Source organism: Otolemur garnettii, unplaced genomic scaffold (genome assembly GCF_000181295.1).
Source record: "Otolemur garnettii isolate 467f Iridium unplaced genomic scaffold, OtoGar3 scaffold00118, whole genome shotgun sequence".
NCBI lineage: Eukaryota > Metazoa > Chordata > Mammalia > Primates > Galagidae > Otolemur > Otolemur garnettii.
This window is the reverse complement of record NW_003852513.1, coordinates 2632867-2655595: the sequence shown is the minus strand read 5'-3', so window position 1 is coordinate 2655595 and position 22729 is coordinate 2632867. Positions and strand designations below refer to the sequence as shown.

General features: G+C 46.2%; 1 protein-coding gene across 2 annotated transcripts in view; it reads left to right on the top strand.

Moving 5' to 3' along the window:
* Positions 1–11632, top strand: part of BACH2 (BTB domain and CNC homolog 2) — a 374844-nt gene extending 363212 nt beyond the window's left edge. For both annotated transcript variants that reach the window (XM_023517705.1, XM_023517706.1), the window contains 2 exons: positions 5910–6116; positions 9746–11632. In XM_023517705.1, coding sequence (XP_023373473.1) covers positions 5910–6116; positions 9746–10228 — 690 coding nt within the window. In that variant the 3' untranslated portion in view covers positions 10229–11632. The remainder of the gene's footprint in view (positions 1–5909; positions 6117–9745) is intronic.
* The last annotated feature ends 11097 nt before the right edge of the window (positions 11633–22729 follow it).

Genomic DNA, 22729 nt, shown 5'->3' with positions numbered 1-22729 from the left:
TTTGCTTCAAGGACTTATGAAGCTAGTGTTACTGGTTTTTCCTTTTTCCTGGCGGCCTTCTGTGCCATTCCCCTGGTGCTTTATACTTATTGTCTAGATGACTTTATGTGCAGTGGCTCTTGGTATAAGAGTCAAAGAAGCCCTTTGACTTCCCTCAGAGCCTGAACCACAGGTATATTTTCCTTCTGAAAATAAGTAAATGCACGTAGAGCAGAAGCAGAATGGCTTTGTTGTCAGCAGAGGGGTGCTGCACAGGCCCAATGCCACTGCCTCTGCCATGTGGAACCATCCACGTCTCCAACACATAGACCTCTGTGTTGTTGAGGCACCATCCAGGATCTGAGTGTCTGTTTATTATCCAAAGGGTATAAAAGGGAAATCAAACATTCTTTCATATCATTATAAGCCCTGGGCAAACACAGCCCAAAGGACAAAGGCCCTTCCCAAGCCCATAACAAGGAGCTGTTTGTCCTGAAGCAGGGCCAAGCTGAGAGTGGCACCCTGTGCCCTGCTGTGATTTTGCTGTCTAGGACCAGATTGTACAGGTATCGTGGGAGAGAGTTCACCACGTGGAGGTGACACACCCATTGGGCACCCTCAGCAAATGCCAGTCAGACAAGCTCAGAGCTAGGAAGTAACCTGATAGGGAAACTGCACCAGCCGCAGGAAAGCCAGGCGACCATAGGCATGAGGGTTAGCCAGTCAGACCAAGGTCAGGACGCACATGTGCCTGTATGGGCCACACCACAGAAACAACCTGAGCTAGGACGAAACAGCTTTGTTCCCACTCCCTGGGAGAAACACAGACATCTGAATACTAACAAGGGGCTGATTTCTCCGTAAAAAATATTTTGATCAGTGAAGCCCAGTCCCGTGTGTTTTGGGGGTCCCTCAGGTTCATGAACCTGTTTCTTCTGTCCTCCACTGTGTTACACATGTGGCCACCATGTTCTGCAGGAGGCTTCTGAGTCCCAAATATGTGGTGTGCTGTCAGGGCAAAACGCTCTTTGGATTTTGAAAATTTAACACAAGAAAATGTCAAATATCTCAGGAGTGTTGTTAGGATGTTTTCGATCTGTTGGGTTAAATAATATATGTTATTAAAATTAATTCACCTGGCCCGGCACCTATAGCTCAATCGGCTAAGGCGCCAGCCACGTACACCTAAGGTGGCGGGTTCGAATCCCCAGCCCGGACCTGCCAAACAACAATGACGGCTGCAACCAAAAAATAGCCGGGCGTTGTGGCGGGCGCCTGTGGTCCCAGCTACTTGGGAGGCGGAGGCAAGAGACTCGCTTGAGCCCAGGAGTTGGAGGTTGCTGTGAGCTGTAATGCCACGGCACTCTACCCAGGGGGACAGCTTGAGGCTCTGTCTCAAAAAAAAAAAAAAAAAAAAAAAAAAAATTAATTCACCTGTTTCCTTTTATGTCTTTTAATGTGACTACTGGAAAGTCTAAAATGGTGCATGGCCAGTGGTAATTGTGTTCTGTGACAAAGTCTGAGCTTGCAGCGCCACCTGCTGACTGTCAAGGACAGGCACGGGTGTGCATGAGGGTTGGGCATTCTGAGCTGGGGAACACTTGTCTCTGGCCTGGCAAGGCACAACCTTTTTCCAGAGGCTTCAGAGGTAGGACCAGAAGGGCACCCAAAGCCTTAGGAAGGAAAGTGTCCAACTGCTCGGAGGGGTTCGCCCCCACCTGTTGCCCTAGGGGCCTTTACTTGCACTCCATTTCACTGGTTATGATCCTTTTCTCAAGAAATATTTCAGACAGCCATAGGTTGTTGCCAGGCATTTTATGATACGGGGATGATACAGACCCAGCCTCAAGAGACAGACATCTTCTCTTTGGATAATGCCTTATTTGCCCAAGTTTGTCATGACTTTGAAAGTAGAATTTTGCTCATAAGCTACCTGCATCAATTTTCTATTTTTGCACAATAAATAACTTAATGTCTTAAGACAGTGATGATTTAACATCTCTCACAGTTTCTGTGAGAAATGTGTGAGTCAGAAATTCAGGAGGGCCCCTCAGAACAGTTCTGTTCCAGATCTCTCATGAGGTTGAAGTCAGGTGTTGGCTAGGGCTGCCTCATCTGAAGGTTTTTTGTTTTTTGTTTTGTGACAGAGTCTCACACTATTGCCCTGGGTAGAGTGCAATGGGATCATACTCACAGCAACCTTAAACTCTGGAGCTCAAGCCATCCTCTTGTCTCAGCCTCCTAAATAGCTGGGACTATCACAGCTATTCCTAAATAGCTGGGACTACCACCTGCCACGATGCCAAACTAATTTTGAGGGGTTTTTTTAATTTATTATTTTTTTAAGTAGAAATAAGGTCTCACTCTCACTTAGGCTTGTCTGGAACTCCTGAGCTCAAGCAGTCCACCTGCCTTGGCCTCCCACAGTGCCAGGATTACAGTTGTGAGCCCCCAGGCCTGGCCTCATCCGCGAAGGTCTGACTAAGGCTTTTCCAACGTGCTCATTCACGTGACTGGCAAGGTGATGCTGGTCATCTGCTACAGACACCAGCTTCTCTCCACAGAGCTGTTTGAGGGTCTAGTCACTGCAGTTGGTTCCCTTCTAAGAGGCCTCAGGGAAAGCTGCAGTGTCTTTTATGACCGAGCCTCAGAATTTATAAACTGCACCCTTACTTCCACTCCATTCTCTTGATCAAAGGACGGGAAAATGCATTCCACCTCTCAGTAAAGGAATGTCAACATTACACTGCAAAAGAAAGATGAAGTGGGACGGCCACCTGTTCTGGAAAATCAGCCGAAGTGCCAAACACTTACATAGCACTATATAACAATAACAAAATGCCCCATTTTCTCAGATGAGGAAATTAAGGCTCAGAAACATAGAATAACTTGCCTGAGGCTCGGTGCCTATGGCTCAAGCGGCTAGGGCACCAGCCACGTACACCTAAGGTGGCGGGTTCGAATCCAGCCCGGGCCCACCAAACAACAATGATGGCTGCAACCAAAAAATAGCCGGGTGTTGTGGTGGGCGCCTGTGGTCCCAGCTACTTGGGAGGTGGAGGCAGGAGACTTGCTTGAGCCCAGGAGTTGGAGGTTGCTGTGAGCTGTGATGCCATAGCACTTTATCCAGGGCGACAGCTTGAGGCTCTGTCTCAAAATAAAAAAAAATTTTAAAAAAAGAATAACTTGCCTGAGATCTCATGTCTAGTGAGAAGGAAGGAAGCCCAGCTCTGACTCCTAGTCCATGCTGGTACAGCCTGGCCAAGCTATCTCCTCATTTCTCCCTTCTGCTGTTGTAACTAAGAATCCCACTGATATTTTCATTGTTCTAGCACCCTCAAGATATGTGGGGTTCTCTCTATTCAAGTGCTTTAGATAAGTCCTTAGATATTTTTCTCCCTATCACTTGTCAATTTATTGAGTTAGGCTACGAATCTTATGAAAGTGTTGTGCCCAGGAGTTCCTCAAAGACCATGCTGCTACACAAGCCGAATTCACAGCAAAGTCCCTTTATTGAAGAGCAGCCAGCGATTGCCTCAGTCTCCCAACATGGGGTTTCTGGAGCAGCCCCGAGTGCTGAAGGGGTTGGGTTTTCAAGGCCTGGTCTGCATCCTGGTTGGCACACAGGCTGTCTGGGTGCATCCAGGTTGGATAGCAAACATTGTACAGAAGCAGAATTGTGCAGTTAGTCATATGTCATTCATCTTTGTTTTAATATTTTCTTCTATACATCTTAGTTTCAGTACTTTCCCTCCATTCATCTTAGTTTCAGTACTTTCCCTCCATTTATCTTAGTTTCAGTACTTTCTCTCCATACATCTTAGTTTCAGTACTTTCCCTCCATTCATCTTAGTTTCAGTACTTTCTCTCCATACATCTTAGTTTCAGTACTTTCCCTCCATACATCTTAGTTTCAGTACTTTCTCGCCATACATCTTAGGGTTTTTGGGTTTTTTTTGAGGATTTTTTTTAATTTCTTATAGCATAACTATGTACATTAATGCAATCATGGGGTACAGTGTGCTGTTTCGTATACATTTTGAAATACTCTCATCAAACTGGTTAACATAACCTTCATATCATTTTCTTAGTCATTAAGTTAAGACATTCATACTCTGCCTTTAGAAAGATTCACTTGTACCCTTGTAAGATGAACTATATAGGTGACCCTGCCAATCCCCTCCCTCCCCCCATCTACCCCCTCACCTCCCCTCCCCCACCCCCTTCCCATATTCTAAGGCTATAATTTGGTTATGACATTCCTATAAAAGCTATGAATTAGTTTCAAAATAGGGCTGTGTACATTGGATACTTTTTCTTCCATTACTTTACTGAGAAGAACATTTTCTAATTCCAGCCATATAAACATGAAGGAGGTAAAGTCTCCGTCTTTCTTTAGGGCTGCATAGTATTCCAGGGTGTACATATACCACAATTTATTGATCCATTTGTGGGTCGATGGGCATTTGGGCTTCTTCCATGACCTAGCAATTATGAATCGGGCTGCAATAAACATTCTGATACAAATATCTTTTTTGTAATTCGATTTTCGGTCTTCTGGATATATACCTAATAAAGGAATTGCAGGATCACATGGCAGGTCTATTTTTAGTTCTCTCAGCATTCTCCAGATGTCTTTCCAAAAGACATTTTACATTCCCACCAGCTGTGTAGAAGTGTTCCCTTTTCTCCACATCCACGCCAACATCTCTGGTTTTGGGATTTTGTGATACGGGCTAATCTTACTGGGGTTAGGTGGTACCTCAAGGTAGTTTTGATTTGCATTTCTCTGATGATTAAGGATGATGAGCATTTTTTCATATGTCCGTAGGCCATGCGCCTATCTTCTTTAGAGAAATTTCTATTCAAGTCCCTTGCCCACCCTGAGATGGGATCACTTGTTTTTTTCTTGCTAATACATTTGAGTTCTCTGTGGATTCTGGTTATTAAACCTTTGTCAGAGACATAACCAGCAAATATCTTCTCCCATTCTGATGGCTGTCTACCTCCTTTATTTACTGTGTTCTTGGCTGTGCAGGAACGTTTTAGTTTGATCTGGTCCCAATAGTGTATTTTTGACATTGCTTCTATTGCCTGAGGGGTCCTCCTCATAAAATTTTCGCCCAAGCCAATTTCTTCAAGTGTTTTCCCTATGCTTTCTTCTAGTATTTTCATAGTTTCGTGTCTTAAGTTTAAATCTTTAATCCAGTTAGAGTCTATCTTAGTTAACGGTGAAAGGTGTGGGTCTAGTTTTGGTCTTCTACAGCACGCCATCCAGTTAGCCCAGCACCATTTGTTAAATAGGGAATCTTTTCCATACATCTTAGTTTTAGTACTTTTCCCACCTACTATTGTTCAAAAGTCAGTCCAGGAACAGTTGGTACCTCCCAGTCTGTTTCCCAGGGAGTTAGCCAAACAAGAAATTTGGAGTGAACTAGAAACAAGAAATTAATTAGTATATTCCCATCTATCTTGGGAGTGAACTACACTTATTTCAATTTTTTTTTTGAAAGTTTACAGTCCAGAAATTTGCCAGGAGTTAGCTGGTATTTTTCCATCATATCCTAGGTCTGACACCTTTCTGCCTCCAAGCCAAAGTAGTTTGCAACTAACTATAGAGTTCTTGCAAAAAGTGCTATAGCAATGGAAAATGACACATTTTCAGTATTTTTCACACCTTCTACTTCTTCAAAAATTTCAGGAGGAAGCACATAACGTTTGTGTGCTCTTAATTCTGCTTGATTATCCACCTATCATATCTTATTTGTACTTGAACAGGAAAGAACTAATTACTACTTTGCTTTCAGTAGTTTCCCTATTACTTGGTCATCTTGAAAAGGAGGTTTTTAACCATTTTTTGATGTTTAACCTGCCGTAATTAAAACTAAAATCCAGTTGCCATAATCATCTTCTGTAATTCTTGGTTTCAGGTCAAACTTCCTTTTCCTGTAGATCAGATCACAGATCTCCCAAGGAATGATTTCCAGATGATGATTAAGATGCACAAGCTGACCTCAGAGCAGTTGGAGTTCATCCACGACGTCCGGCGGCGCAGCAAGAACCGCATTGCGGCCCAGCGCTGCCGCAAGAGGAAACTGGACTGCATTCAGAACCTGGAGTGTGAAATCCGCAAGTTGGTGAGTGGGGACCAGCAGGCCGGAGTGACCAGAACTGATGAAAAGTTGCAGCCGTGAAGGCTGGAGAAGGAGAGAGAAGGGCCACCCTTCAGGGAAGTTTGGGATCATTTGTAAACAAACTTCTCAACAGAAATAATAGCTTTACATCTGCAGCGAGTGTGTGCAATATTGTATAGCCTTCAGCCATTCTATAAAAGTATCTCTTAGTAGTAAGGGCTGATGTGTATTTCCTGCATCCAGGGGCGGGTAGTCTTCTAAACTGTTTTTGTAGACTCACATTTAATCCTCATAGCCCTGTGAGTTAGGTACTGTTGCTGTTGGCCAAATACAGTAAAACATCTCAGCTGCCATGTCTGCATCAGGGTGAAGAAGAGGGAGGCCTGTAGTATGGTCATGACCTATGTCTGGGTCCTCAGACGATTTGCAGCTATCCTTTGCTTCATGGAAAGCCACCATCCCGCTGAGAACCTAAGGGCAGAGGTGAGATATGTGAGGAGCACAGGAAATGGTGTATGTTATCAAGGTAGCCCTGGACTTCACGGTCTTTTTTTTTTTTTCCACTTAACACCCAGCAAGCCTAGGAAATCTACCTATGTGTAAGAGCTCCCAGCAGTGTGGAGCCCGAGCTCCCAGCAGTGTGGAGCCCGAGCTCCTTGGCTAGACATCGCGCCTCCATGGCTCAGTCTGTAGCTGCTCCTCCAGCATCTCGGCCGTCCCTTCCAAGACTCAGCCCCTGATCATACCCAGCTGCCCGCAGTTCCTGCACCTCTGCTGCTGGCCTGCACCTCCCTGGGACAATCCTCAGCTGTCTCTGACTCTCTCGTTCCTTAAGAGTCAGATCATGAATCATATCTCCAGGAAACCATTCCCAAGTTCCCAGTTAGGCAAGTCACCTGCCCTTGGAAGCCCAACCTGCCCTCTGGTCCTGGACTGCAGGTTCCTTAGGGACAAGGACAGCATCCCAATCATCTGAATCCCCAGTATCAGGACCGTTGTTGGCTCTCGGGAAATGCTGATTGCCTTAGAACCTTACTAGGAATTATGGCTGTTCAGATATGGGTATTATGAATTTCTTCTTTAAAATTTTTCTTTAATGTTGTCTCAAGAACAAGAAAATGTAACTTAAACCACAAAGGGAAACAAGACATTCCTGCTGGTGAGCATGGGTCCTCAACAGCACCACCAAGTTCTCGTGCACTGTCGGCCAGCCCCCTAGATAGCGTGCTGTGTGCTTCTGGGGTGTAGAGCTTCCTGCCTTTCCTGCAGGGAGCCAAGACACTGCATGGGCCATAATGTATTTCTGTCGAGCTGCCCTGGATGTGAGAAGACGGGGTCTCTCCCGTGTCTGTGGGAATTCTCACCCTGCTCCTCTTCAAGTAGTAGAGTAATTGTCATCACCCATATTTGAGAAATGCCTGGTTTTGGTAATTAGCATTCAGCTTGGTGTAATTTTTAATATTAACCAAATAAAACCTAAGCCACTGGCTCGGCGCCTGTGGCTCAAGCAGCTAAGGCACCAGCCACATACACCTGAGCTGGTGGGTTCAAATCTAGCCTGGGGCCACCAAACAACAATGATGGCTGCAACCAAAAAATAGCCAGGCATTGTGGCAGGCACCTGTAGTCCCAGCTACTTGGGAGGCAGAGGCAGGAGACTAACTTGAACCCAGGAGTTGGAGGGTGCTGTGAGCTGTGATGCCATGGCACTCTACCCAGGGTAACAGCTTGAGGCTCTGTCTCAAAAAAAAAAAAAAAAACAAAAAACCTAAGCCACTCACCAGGCAGCTACTATGAATCTGAAGAAGTGCTTTTGCTGGTATTCAACTGATAGACCAAGAGGGCACCGCCAAGTTCTCTGAGCACTGTCCGCCAGCCCCCTAGATGGCTTAGGGGCTGTGTGCTTGTGTACTTCTGGGCTTAGAGCTTCCTGCCTTTCCTGCTGTCCCACATGGCCCCTCGTTTCCTCCCCCCAAGAAAGTGGCCTGGGGCATTTTGCTGATGCATAGGTGGGGAGGCCAGCACTGTGGCCAAGAGGATGTGGCTGAACTGTGCCTGGGGTCCCAGTCCGAGTCACACAGCTGCATAGGCAAGATTTCTCTTCCCAGGCAGACCTCCCAGATGTGTTTTTCTTCTTACCCATCACCTTGAAGCAGGGGTGCTGTGCGCACTTGCCTGGTCTGAGGGGCAGGAACTGTGCTGGCAGGGGCAGCCCAGACTCCCTCCCCACTTGCATCTCCCACACACCTGCCGTCAGCTGCTGCACCCTTGCATTATGTATTTCTCTCGAGCTGCACTTGTACATCTGTTTATTTTTCATTTTTAAAACATGTTTTCTTGATAAATTTATAAATATTTTAGCAGGTGCCCTTTCCCTGTGTAAAGCTCTCTCCAACAGACTTGCCTGCCTGCCAGGCTTCATCCCTATAGGCAAGTGTGACTCCCTTGTAGGACACCAGTCCCTGGGGCGTATCACACACTCTCCCCTCTCTCCCCCTCCCTCCTCTCCTCCTTCCTCTGTTGATGGTGAGCTTTAGTCACCGCCCCCCCCCCCAGCAGAAGTCATGTCCCGTGGGGCAGGGAACCTTAGAAACACAGAGCCCAGATGGGATTTGCCTTCAGGGGAACAGAAGCACAGAGGGCTGAGACTCCAGCTTCCTTCTCCTCTTGCCCATCAAGGGAGAGTTGTTGCTCAAGGTCACCACACACCCCAGCTGTCCCGGGGAGGCCCCTCATGTTCCTGCTGCTCAAGGTCACCACACACCCCAGCTGTCCTGGGGAGGCCCCTCATGTTCTGTCCCATTGCCAGCAGGCCTGCTGCTACTAGGATGAACCACGTGAAATTGCTGATGATCAACGGTTTTTGTTTAATTTTTTAACAGAAATTCACTTGTTTAGGAGCAGTTTTAGGTTCACAGCAAAGATGAACAGGGGACCCCACACGCAGCCACCCCGACTATCTGCCCCTGCCCGAGTGGCACGTTTGTTGGAATTAGCGAGCCTCATCGTCACCCAGAGCCCAGAGTCAGGGATCACTCTTGCTGCTGGACAGTCTGTGGGCTTGGACAAATGCGTGATGACGTGGGCCTACCAGTGTGGTGTCACACAGAGCAGTGTCACTGCCCCAGACCTCAGTGCTCAGCCTGCTCACCCCTCACCCCATGCACCTGTCAGCCACTCATCTTCCTACTGTCCCCATGGTTTTGCCTTTTTAGAACGTCACATTGTTGGAATTGCCTCATCTTACCCTTTAAAAGTGTCAACCTGCTACATTCAGGGGAGATTTTTCAACCATAAAATTTGGGACTTGGATTGTCCTGGTTAATTCTTTATAAACTCCAAATTCCAGGAAACCAGAACATTAACTCCCTGAGGTTTTCTGGTGGGTGGTGAATTGCCGGTCACTTGCCTGGGCCTCAGAGGGAGGAGGAGATGTCAGCAGCTCATCGGGATGGGTAGCTCAGTGGGAGGTGGGACAGGAGCATCTGTCCAGGTTCTGTGGACGGCTGCCTTTCACATGTCTAGATCCTGGCCTCGTCATTCGCGAGTTACATTTTAATGCAGGATATAGAAGCAAGGCCGTGTCCTCCACTGCGGGCTTGACAGAACCTTCTCTCTCCTCTGTGGTCCAGGTGTGTGAGAAGGAGAAGCTGCTATCGGAGAGGAACCAACTGAAGGCGTGCATGGGGGAGCTGCTGGACAACTTCTCCTGCCTCTCCCAGGAAGTCTGCCGGGACATTCAGAGTCCCGAGCAGATCCAGGCCCTGCATCGGTACTGCCCGGTCCTCAGACCCATGGACCTCCCCACAGCCTCCAGTATTAACCCTGCACCGCTGGGTGTCGAGCAGAACCTTGCAGCCTCCCAGTGTACAGTGGGGGAAAGTGTGCCCTGCTGCTTGGAGCCTGGCACGGCTCCCCCGGGCCCCCCTTGGGCACCCACTAACGCCTCTGAGAATTGTACCTCTGGGAGGAGGCTGGACGGCACTGACCCGGGAGCCTTCTCAGAGAGAGGACCTCCTCTTGAACCCAGGAGCCAAACGGTAACCGTGGACTTCTGCCAGGAAATGACTGATAAGTGCACAACTGACGAGCAGCCCAGGAAAGATTTCACCTAGTGACTGGGGTCTGCCTACCCATCCTCACGCGCTCCTGCGCAGGTGTCCTTCAGCCAGCCTGTGGCACTGCTCATCTGCTGTCCTGAAGAACCAAGACACCATTTGGTGCACACTACAGTGGTCTTAGCAATACTGTTGCGGAGTATGCCCTCCTCGTTCAGGCAGGAGTCGTAGATAGTTACCTTCACAATGGTGCTACCCCTGCTCAGGCAGGGAAGATGACGGTGACGACACTGTCTGTTTGTGGCTTAATTCAGTCTTCACAGGGATGGACTACAACACCTCTAGGACCCAACCACGGATTTTTTTTCTCAGTGGCCCATGTCACAAACCCTATCTCAGGAATTTCTTCTGAATGTTCAATTTTTTCATTGAAGACAGCTTCTATACACATCAAAGTTTTATAGCTAGACTGTACATAGTATATATAATATATATAAAATATATATATATCCATATGCAAAAGTCCTGCATGCCTCAATTTTCTCATCTTAAAACTGGAAACTTCCTTTTTCATTTATCAACAGGCTCCAACATTCCTCCTCTTTTGTCTGTGAGGCTAGAACTAGTTTGGTAACTGGTAACATGGTCATTTTTCTCACTTCAAAGTTCAATTCGATTGTTCTTATTTATGGACAAAATTCAACATTGGAAGCTTTTTTTCAAGGTTTTATTTCAGACCTTTTTTTTGTTTGGTTTGGTTTTGGCCCCACCAAATGGTGTCATTTGAGCATTGTGGATTTGTTTTCCAGTTTGGGGTTGTTGTTGGGTTGTTGTTTTTTTTCTTGCAGATACTGTACAGTGATGGTCAGCTTTGCCACTTGCACTGAGTTGGGGTCAAACCTATTTTCCTAAATGAAGTTGTAACTTCAGTATAACTCAAGTATACTGTATATTCTTTGCTTTTAGTTAAAAAGTAAAACATTTTAGCTAATTAAAAAGCACTCAGGTGATAATTATGTAGGAAAAACAATCTTGCCAAATAATGAATTTATCCTAGGATGTGTGGAGAATAATCTGCTTGAATATTTTTCTATCTCACCTTCTCCCCACCTCTCCCTAAGCCAAGTCTAAATGCAGATAGAGAGTTTTGCGTTGATGCTGGATGTTCAGATTCCTAAGTGGGGAGAGAGTTTGGACATCTCACTCAAAAGAACATCAGAACAGCAGGAATCCATGCTTTCAGACCAGAACTCAGCAGGCATTGCTCCTAGAAATCTAGATAGAACTGTTTTCTCACCCAGGGAGTAAGTCCCATCCACCTCGACACTTCATCAGGCCTCCGCCTGCTCTTAAAAGTGTCGTACAGCAGGACCTTCACCTCTGAAGGACGTGGCTCGCCAGCCACCCTGCTCTCCTACCCAGGATCGACCTCCCAGGACATCTTGCCTGAGGGGACATGAATCGCTGCCCCAAGGGCCCTGCCTTTAGGTGGCAATGTCCTGGTTAGTGCAGCGCACCCTGGGAGGAGCAAGCCAGGCGGACTCAAGCCTGAGGTCCAACCTGCCCACAGGCTGACACATTTCTTTCTCCTTTCCTTCCCCTAATGCTTTCAGTTGTATTCTGAGGTTCTTCTGCCATTTTCCTGTCTGAAGGCAGACTTCATTCTGAGGCTTTGGACATCAGCAGGAGCCCTCCCTGTACCCTTCCCCAGTCGCACACCCACCCCACCCTCACTTGATGATAATTTTCTTCTCTCTTGCTGCAAAACTGGTTGGCTTACAACCCAGAGAGAGCAGCGTCCCTTGGCTCTGGGGCATGTCGGCCCCTGGGCACGTTTACAGGAAGCTGTGCCCCCAGGAGGAGGAATCAGCTCCCTCCCTCCCATGGTCTCGGGCCTCCCTCTGTCTCAGCACTGAGCAACCCACAGGCCACTCCAGCCTGGCTGGGGAAGAGAATCCTGAGCAGTTTGATGTGGGGATGGGGTGGTGGGCAGTGGGGAATAGATGGTTGACTTTGTTTCTTTATTTGTGCCATTGTTTGGACAATATTAAAGCTGCATGTAAAAGGGGAAATTAGTATATGAAGTAGGCAAAAAGTGAAATCATAGTAACATGTTTTAGTATTATTAACTTTTTTCTGTACAAATATTAGCGCTAAATGTTTAAATATGTATGAATGCCAGAAATTTGTTGGTTCATGCAGTAGGACATGAAAAAAAGACTTTTCTTTTAAAATGGTTCCACTTTTAAAACCTGCCTCTGGGTTTTTGTTTTTTCCCGTGTGTGTGTGTGTGTGTGTGTGTGTGTGTGTGTGTACGTGTGTGAGAGACAGTTGTTGGAATTTCTCGGCCTAGTAGAACAGTTCTGTGCTTCACCATGATGTTTGCCTTTGTGGAAACAGGTGACAGCTAGAATTCAAACTCAGTGTAAACCCCGGGACGCTTCACAGGTGTGTGCTGTGGTAGAGTCGTCCGCGGACAGTATTTTGTTTTTTTAACTTTGTTGCCTTTTAAATGACCTCTCCTTTTAAAAAAAGAAATTATTTCCGCTCACATCCTAACCAGGGCCAAGCCAGCTTCCGGGCGTGAGTTACCTGGTGACAGCTCATGGGCCACATTTGATCCCTGTCCCCAGGCTTCTGTGGTCCCACAGCCTGCACCTTTGAGGCACCCAGGAGGGGTGGGGTCTCTTTATTCCCCCTCACTTGGCCCTCCTCATCCTACCAACCCCCGCCATAGGAACTGGTTAAAGACGCTGCTCTAGAAACTGTCTTTCACTTTCTTAGGGGTTTTAACATGTTATTTCACTCATGAACCACCATGAACAGCGACTCGCTGTACGCAGCTCTGTTCATGTGACATGTGTGTGTCTCTTACTGTTTTGAGCATGTGCTTGTCAGAATTATTTCTGGGTTAATTCAAAAGGAGGACTTGCTGGGGACCAGACTCCAAACCACCTCAAGTAGAATTTAGAAACCTGTCTTCCTGCCCTGAGACTCTGTGGTCAGCCCTATGTCTTTTATGAACAGCAAGTGAACAGCAAGGACTAGTGTTTGCCCAGTTTGGTGATGTTTGTGTTCTTAGAAAGATAAAGGACCCTGCAACCATGGACTGTTGAGGAGGACCCTGGTTGCAGCTAACCTGAGGCTGACCAGCACCCACCCTAGTCCAGTGCCCCACTTGTGTCTCCAGACAATCTCCCTTTGTCCCAATTGGTCAGGCTTTGGGCAGGTGAGGACTTTACTAGATATGTTTGTTTCTCTGCATTATTTGGGGGTTGCCTTGAATAAAATTGAACTTCATCATATACTGATTCTGGAACAAAATAGTTACAAAAACATTTTAAAGGAAAAAAAAGAGCTGGCAAAATTACAAGGCCACCTGCTGTTTCTCTTGTGAGTTCCCTGAGATGGCTGGAGCATCAGAGGCGGTGATGCAGCAGGAACCTTATTTTGTATGTTGTAATTTATTAAAGGTTTGCTGCTTTTAAGATGAATTACAATTTTGGATGTAATCCTTGCATTGCTTTTCCATGGACATTTTTTTTAAAGGCCTAATGATCAGTATGCTGCCTGCCACTGCCCCTTCCAGAGGATCCTGGGGCTGGGCGCTAGAATCCTGGCTGATGCTGAGTGTCCACCACACGAAGCTTCATGCTGTTGTTAAGAGGCCTGAGCCCACACTTTTAATATTTTATGGTTGCTATTAAAGAAACAAACATTTGAATACAAATAAGCCTTCTAAAAAACTAAAAAACCTTGCCCCAGGAAGCTACTCTAGATCTTATGGGAGTAGCACAGTCCTCAAAATGAGTAAAAGCCACCCACAAAGTTTCTCAAATGCTATACCCCATTTAAAGTAGGAGGCGACGTGAAACTGCTCCTCTGTTGCTTACAATTCAGGAGTCTGAGATCTAGAAGGGACCAAGAATCAGGTTTGGTCCTCAAATCACTGTAAATAGACTGAAGAACAAAGTTGTTCACTCTGTCATGAGTTCATATTTCTTCCTAAAATTGACATTTTTGTTGTAAGTTCAATTTCTGGCAAGTCAGCCCACAAAACAATGCCCTGTTTGGAGTTGGGAAGTGTGTGTGCATGGAGGCATTCTGTGTTCAAAGTGTACGTTGATAATACTGCCCGAGCTGTCCCATGACCCAAGCATCAAAGACTGATGCTATAGAATAGAATTTATTTGTACACAAATAGTGTGTGCAAATAGTGTTTGTACATAGCAAAGACTTACTGTGGCAGATCAAGGATAAGTTATTCAACAGACGGTGCAACATTACTTGCAAATAAAAGTTAAGTTTATATTTTCCTATGCTCCATCCTGGGAGATGATATTTATATCAAATTAATATCAGTGCATTTTAATTGAAAGAGGAAAATGATGCTGCCGTTTTGTGACGAGTTCCCACTTGGCTGGAGAGGCCGACTTTCGTAGCTTTGATTTAATGTTGTGACATAGTGTCTGCGTTTTGCTGTCAAGCAATGGATAAACAGTTCGGACTTCCATTTTCATTCCAGTTTATTGACCTCAGATAAAAACACTGGCCCTTCTTGGAAGCAGAAGTGCACAAAGACCATTCATTTCAGGTAGACTCGAGTCCAGTGCCAAGTGCTCCTGTGGGGATAGTCAGACACATGTGTTGGGAAAGAGCAAAGGGACTTGGACAGAGCCGGGTTTGCCTGAAGACGGACGCTAAGTCTTCTACCAAAACCTGTCTGGAAGCAGAGGGGCCTCCGCCTCGCTCGAGTCCTCATAGTGCTTTTTGCACACATGAGTGCTGGGATGCCCATTCGCTCTGACATCAAAGACTCGGCACTTCTAGTGAGTAATCGGGAAGATTCCATGTGCGTTTGGGAGCTTCGAGTGCTTGTTAGATGCAGGGACCATGAAGGCAAGCGCCATCTTTGTTTGTGAGGCCAAGAGGGCCCATGAGAACTTGTTCCAGAACCAGTCTGATGCAAGTGCACCTCTAATATTTGCCTTACAGACTCCAGAGGCCATATTCAAAACAGGGTCTTCTCAGTGTATGCAAGGGGCCTCAGCCCCCCTCGCTTCCTCCCCAGGTCGAATAATACGGACAGTTTCACACATATCTACCTGTATAACCCTCTGTACCTCTCATAACTGGTCAACGACTGTAACAGGTTACATCAGGTGTTTTTCTACATACTTTTTACACAGATTCTATGCGAATAATATAACTTAATTCAATGCATCATTTTATTGTACTAGTTCTTAGGCTTGTCCTTATTTTTTTTCTAAGTGACTGTGGTTTTTCTTGTGGTTTCTATTGTAAAGATAAAAGGCTGTTGATGCTTATTCTCTGTAACTAAGAATTTTTACCTTTGGGAGGAAAAAAGCATTGCTATGAACTAATGAATTTAAACTTCACTTATTGTAAATACACTATTGTGCAAAAACAAATTTTCACTCAATTGAATTGCTAGTGTTAAATGAATTTTGTCTAGACACCATTTCTGTTGATGAAATAAAGACACATCATATGCATTGTAAACTGATTTCTCTGCCTCCCATTCCTGTGCCCCAGACTACAGAGTAGGAAGCCTCAGGAAAGCTTTTGGCCCAAGAGGCCATTTCTCTCCCAGTAGTTTGGACCCTTGCCTACTACCTGATTCTCCTGGTTAGAAAGCTTTAAAACTTGATGATGCTAATGTGATTCTTAATATCTGAATTTAGAACATCCGTAGGGCCGTGAGAGTAGATAAAAGGCACCGAGCCCAGGGTCTTGGTTTTGCCAACATGCCCTTGCTATGCCCAGCACCACCAGGGACTCAGCTGAGACATATTTCTTACAACTGCCCGTGATCCACAATTATATCAAAATATAATAAAAGGTTTGGTTTTTTTTAAACCTAAATGAAAGCAAATGGAGAAAAAGGCATTAAACCAACATCAAGATGCAGGGAAAGGAGTTTGGAATTGTGAATGTGCCACTTACCACCAAGAGCACAGTCTGAGAGACACATCTGGCAACCGTGTGCTCGTGCAGACATCACAGTGTACACAAACCTAGACAGTGTGACCTGCCACACACCTGGGCTGCAAACCTGTACAACACATTATTGTACTGAATGCTGTTAAGAAATTACAACACAGTGGTAAGTATTAGTGTACCTATTTTTTTTTTTTTGAGACAGTCTCACTCTGGCACCCCAGGTAGAGTGCCGTGCTGTCACAGCTCACAGCAACCTCAAACTCCTGGGTTCAAGTGATCCTCTCACCTAAGCCTCCCAAGTAACTGGGGCTATAGGTGCCCACAATACCCGGGGCAGTTTTTCTGTTTTTTAGTAGAGACAGGGTCTCACTCTGACCCAGGCTGGTCTCGAACTCCTGAGCTCATGGAATCCACCCACCTTGGCCTCTCAGAGTTCTAGGATCATAGGCATGAGCCACTGTGCCCGGCCAAGTATTAGTGTACCTAAAGATAGAACAGGAGTTATAATCTTATGGAACCACTGTCATATACGCGGCCCATCATTGACCAAAATGTGGTTCTGTGGCATATGACTGCACAGTTAAGTGTATTTGATGGTTTTCTCAGAGTTTGATGTAAAAAGGAAACACAATACTGAATGGCCAGCCTCGCAGGGGCCATAAGTAGCTCTGGACTGGAGCCCTCGGGGGAGGGAACGCCCAAGTGTGGAGCAAGAGGGGTCAGGCCTCCTCCAGATGGGAAAATGTACATGTAAAGCTGCTGAGTCCTGCTCCTCAGAACCAGTCTCCACAGACCCCTCCTGAGTCACAGAGCTTCCCAGAGAGCCTGGAACGGGCCTGCAAGTGTGTTCTGAAGAAACCCGTCAGCACATTTGAGGTGCAAGAGGAAGAGCCCCTGAGGACAGGAAGTTATTCAGTCCCTTCTGGAAAAGACAGGTGAGTCAAAAATCCCCAGATTTTCTGTAGGAAAACCTGCCCCTTCAACGTCTACGTTTGCTTTTGTGGCAGGAATAATAGTCGTTGGCCTCCCCAAGTGCTGGGATCACAGAGGTGAGCCGCGGCGCCCAGCCACTGTGTGCTTTTTGATGCACGTCTCCGGCTTGGCTTGGGATGCTGCGCGGGCAGAAGGGGCAGAAGGGGCAGAAGGGGCAGAAGGGGCTGGCTTCTCCCACACCTCAGGAAGCACCTGTTGGGCCACAATCACGGCATCGCTGCTGACCATGAGCGACCCCATGTGAACGTTAGCCAGGGTATAATCAATATTTTGTTTCCATGGTAGTTATCAACTAAAAATGCAACTGAGTTCATCTCCAAGAAATGAACTGATAAGAGGAAGAGAATGGAAAAGTTTCTTGTAAAACTTCTTTATAGAGGCTCAGCGCCTGTGGCCCAAGCAGCTAAGGTGCCAGCCACATACATCTGAGCGGGTGGGTTCAAATCTGACCTGGACCCACCAAACAACAAGGATATCTGCAACCAAAAATATAGCCGGGTGTTGTGGCGGGTGCCTGTAGTCCCAGCTACTTGGGAGGCGGAGGCAGGAGACTCTCATGAGCCCAGGAGTTGGAGGTTGCTGTGAGCTGTGATGCCACAGCACTCTACCCAGGGTGACAGCTTGAGGCTCTGTCTCAACAAAAAGAAAACTTTATAGACAAGAAGCAGGTTTGAGCCCACTCAGAGTGCAAGGCTCCGAGCCAGCTCTAGGCCCACATTCAAGGGGCCAGCTTCTGCTATTGCCACCACTGCCCAGCTGGGCCACTCTCTCTCAGCAAAATGCCACACCAGGCTGGTAGGGCTGGAGAAGAGGAGCTATATCCCAGCCTCTTCCGGGCACCAGCCCTTTTCCTGGATTGTCTCTGGTGGCATACTGCCCCCCGCCCCGTGCAAGCATCGCACCTGCCTCAGGTTGTGTGGCGGGGAAGAGGGGTGCAGTCAAGGCTGACCCCAGCTTCACAAGGGAAGGGCCTCCTGCAGTGGTGAGCTGGGGTTGGGAGCACCTGTTCATAGCCCATAACCTGGCAGGTGTTCCTGCAGAGGCTGTGGGTCTCAAAATTCTTCCTGCTATTTGAGCTGACAAAGATAGAATTCTCCTCCTGCAGATGCCCGATACTCCTGGTGTATTACTTTTTCATAATAGATGAAAGTTCTAGAAGCATGTTCTGAAAAAGATAGGAAACCAAAAAACAAAACAGACTCAGAGGGGTTGTAAAAGCCAGCCTTGACCTCCCCTGGGACTCTGTATGTCACAAATATCAGGAAACCAAACAAAACTGCCGCTGAGGCCAGTCCTCCCCATGTTTCCACAAAGATGAGTGTCCTTATAAGAGGTCCTGCTGCTTGACAGTTTTGCTATGAAAGATCTAAACCCCGCCTGCTGTCTCCTCCTCCTGTGGTTGTGTTCAAAATCCAAGCCTAGAAATAAAAGATCAACCTTTTCCTAAGTATTAGGTCCCTCTATAACTAGTTATATTTTTGGTTTTGAATAATGTGGCAGAGGAAAATTGATTCAAATGCAAAATGTTCCACTTTGTAGTAATCTGTCTCTGATACTGAAAATACACTGAACTCAGGCTGCCCCATGCAGGGAAGCAGAAGCAGTGATGGGGCACAGGACGGAGCTGGGTTGAGTCAGGCAGGCTGAGAACAAAATTCCAGCTCATCTCCTCACCCAAGGGTTCCCACACCCCACTTGTGAGACTCCGGACAAGTCGCCCACTTCCTCTTCTGTAAAAGGGGGGCTCATGGAGGTCGCACAGAGGAAGTCCATCGCAGCGCTGGACAGCAAGCAGGCCCTGGGTAAAGCAGGCGTCCTTCCTCCTCCTGTGTAGATTCTTTGATAATTGATAACGTGTAAAACTTCTCAGCCAAAAAGTTCAATAAACTATAAAAATCCACTCTCCAAATGTCCACCTAATAACTCTTGTTAACAATGTCAAGTCAAAAAAATACCTTTTGTACCCAGGCATTGTGGCGGGCGCCTGTAGTCTCAGCCTCTTGGGCGTTTGAGGTAAGAGAATCACTTAAGCCCAAGAGTTAGAGGTTGCTGTGAGCTGTGATGGCACAGCACTCTACCCAGGGCAACATAGTGAGACTCTATCTCAAAAAAAGAAAAAAATACCTTTTGATATGAGACAGAACCTACAACTCAAAGGGAAATCTTTAGATGCCATAAAGAAGGATAAAAGAGGCTTGGTGCCTGTGGTCCAAGCTGTTAAGGCACCAGCCACATACACCTGAGCTGGCGGGTTTGAATCCAGCCCAGGCCTGCCAAACAACAATGACGGCTGTAACCAAAAATAGCCGGGTGTTGTGGTGGCCGCCTATAGTCTCAGCTACTTGGGAGGCAAAGGCAGGAGACTCACTTGAGCCCAGGAGTTAGAGGGGACAGCTTGAGGCTCTGTCTAAAAAAAAGAAGGATAAAAGAAAGAGAGACAGGAAGACCTTTTAATCTCTCTCTATATAGCTGAGGGATTACTTAGTACCATGTAAGAGCACTGCAACTCAGAAGAAAGAGGAATATTCCAACAGAAAAATAGGCAAGGGCAACTCATAGTAGAAATACAGATGGCCAATAAATATCATGGATCATGGATTATGTCTCAGAAACCTTAATCATACTCACAGAAGTGTAAATTAATGCAAAGAGAAATATTTTCAGTTCATCAAATTGGGGGGGGGGGATAAGATAATGTCTGTTGGGCAGTGCCTGTGGCTCAGTGAGTAGGGAGCCAGCCCCATATACTGAGGGTAGTAGGTTTGAACCCGGCCCCAGCCAAACTGCAACAAAAAGTAGCCAGGCTATTGTGGTGGTCACCTGTAGTCCCAGCTACACAGGAGGCTGAGGCAAGAGAATCACCTAAGCCCAAGAACTGAAGGTTGCTGTGAGCTGTGACACCACAGCACTCTACTAAGGGTGATAAAGTGAGACTCTATCTCTTAAAAAAAAAAAAAAAAGATAATGTCTGTTGTTAGCGAGAGTATGGAAAAATGGGAGCTAATGTGCTGGTAAGATGTTAAATTAGAATAACCCCTCCTGGCTCGGCGCCTATAGCTCAACCGGCTAAGGCGCCAGCCACGTACACCTAAGGTGGCGGGTTCGAATCCCCAGCCCGGACCTGCCAAACAACAATGACGGCTGCAACCAAAAAATGGCCGGGCGTTGTGGCGGGCGCCTGTGGTCCCAGCTACTTGGGAGGTGGAGGCAGGAGACTTGCTTGAGCCCAGGAGTTGGAGGTTGCTGTGAGCTGTAATGCCACAGCACTCTACCCAGGGTGACAGCTTGAGGCTCTGTCTCAAAAAAAAAAAAAAAAAAGAATAACCCCTCCTGACCAAAAATTGGCAACATCTATCAAAACATAAAAAGTACATGCCCATTAAAAACAGAAATGCCACTTCAAGGCACCTATCAAAGATATATGTATGAAGCTGGCACTCATGCCTGTAATCCCAGCACTCTGGGAGGCCAAGGCAGCTAGATTGCTCAAGCTCAGAAGTTCGAGACCAGCCTGAGCAAGATGGAGACCATGTCTCTGCTAAAAATAGAAAAAACTAGCCAAGCATTGTGGTGGGCTTATGTAATCCCAGCTACTCAGGAGGCTGAGGCAGGAGGATCCCTGGAGTCTAGGAGTTTGAGGTTGGGGTGAGCTAGTCTAGGAGTTTGAGGTTGGGGTGAACTATGATACCCCAACACCTCACCCAGGGTGACAGTGTGACACTCTGTCTCAAAAATAAAAAAAAGATATATGGGTGATACACGCACTACAACATTGTTGTAGTAGAAAAAAAGTTAGAAACAGCTTAAGTGGCCATCAGGTATCTTACAGTTCATCTGTGTTGTGGAGAAGCATGAGCTGATGTAAAGACAGAGGCAGCTCTATAGATACGGACAAAGGAGGCTCTTTGAGATACATCAAGTGAGCAAAAGCAAACTACAGAGACAGCTCTAGAAGTGTCTAGATAACATGTCTAAATAACATGTGTGGGCTCGTATTTGTCCTTAAAGATTAGTCGTGAAGGCATTGAGGAAGATAGGACTACCCTGTGCTGCCCACAAACTTTGCCCTGGGAAAGGAAACAGGAATTGAGTCCAGGGGAGAACAAGAGGAGATGAAATTTCCCATGGATAGGTTCACATTTTACTCTGTCTTCTTTTATATTGTTTAAATTTGTTTAAAGAGCACATATTAATTTAGTTTGAAAAAGAATAAATAAGACCCCTGGTGATTTGATGTGAAATTGGGCACAAGAATTACTACCCCACCACATCCCTCACAGGTGAAGACATCACTGGTGAGGAAGTTCTCAGCACAAAAGGCAGCATGGTCTCCCAACACCCAACCAGCCTTCCTTCCTGTGCTCAGTCATGAAGCCATATACTGTTTGTGCCGAGTTAAGTCTGTCCTCCAAGAACCAGCCTTAATAGAAACTTATTCAGTAGTCGAAAAATTTGGACTTGAAGAAAATGTGGTATTTGGGGGACATCAGGGAAAACGTCCAGGAATATAAAATCGTAGCTCTATCACAGAGCTTTCTGACATTCTAGACCACAATGTATTTCTTTCAAGGACAATTCTCTGTAGGGGGACATATCATAAGTGGCAAAGCAACTGTGATCCTACCAGAAGTCATTTCACTCAGAAATATCCACTGCCATAATCAGATTTTATCTGAGTCCTAGAAATTCTGTCATCTTGGACCTAATACAGTATAAGAAGTCAGTGATTAGGCCGAGATGGGTGGGTTGCCTGAGCTCACAGGTTCAAGACCAGCCAGAGCCAGAGTGAGACTGCATCGCTAAAAATAGCTGGGCATTGGGGCAGGTGCCTGTAGTCCCAGCTACTTGGAAGGCTGAGGCAAGAGAATGGCTTAAGCCCAAGAGTTTGGGGTTGCTGTGAGCTGTGACACCATGGCACTCTATTAAGAGCAACATAGTGAGACTCTGTCTAAACAACAACAACAACAAAAATTATAGCAATGAAATTGAAACAGGAAATTAGTAGGGGATATCAACAAAATCAAAAGCTGCTTCTTTGAAAAGATCACTAGAATGAATAAGCCTCTTGGGAGGCTGAGGCAATAGAATTGCTTAAGCCCAAGAGTTTGAGATTGCTGTGATGCCATTGCACTGTACTGAGGGCAACATAGTGAGACTCTGTCTCAGAAAAAAAAAAAAAAAATGAATAAGCTTCCACCAGGCTAACTAAGAAAAAAGAAAGAAAGAAAGAAAAAACACATTACTAATATTAGAAATAAAAGCGGGGGCTGGGTGCTGTGGCTCATACCTGTTTGTTTGAATGGTTGCTTATGTAGAAAAATCAGAAAAAAATGACAAAAACTTCCTAGAGTGTTATAGAATGATTTCAGAATACAAGGTACCAAAAAAAATGGTACTTGGTACCAAGTACCAAAAAAAATCAATCATTTTCCTGTACAGCTATAATAAGCATGTAAAATTTGAAATTAAAAATATATTATGCAGGCAGTGCCTGTGGCTTAGTGAGTGGGGTGCCTGCCCCATATACCGAGGGTGGCGGGTTCAAACCCAGCCCCAGCCAAACTGCAACAAAAAAATAGCCGGGTGTTGTGGCGGGCACCT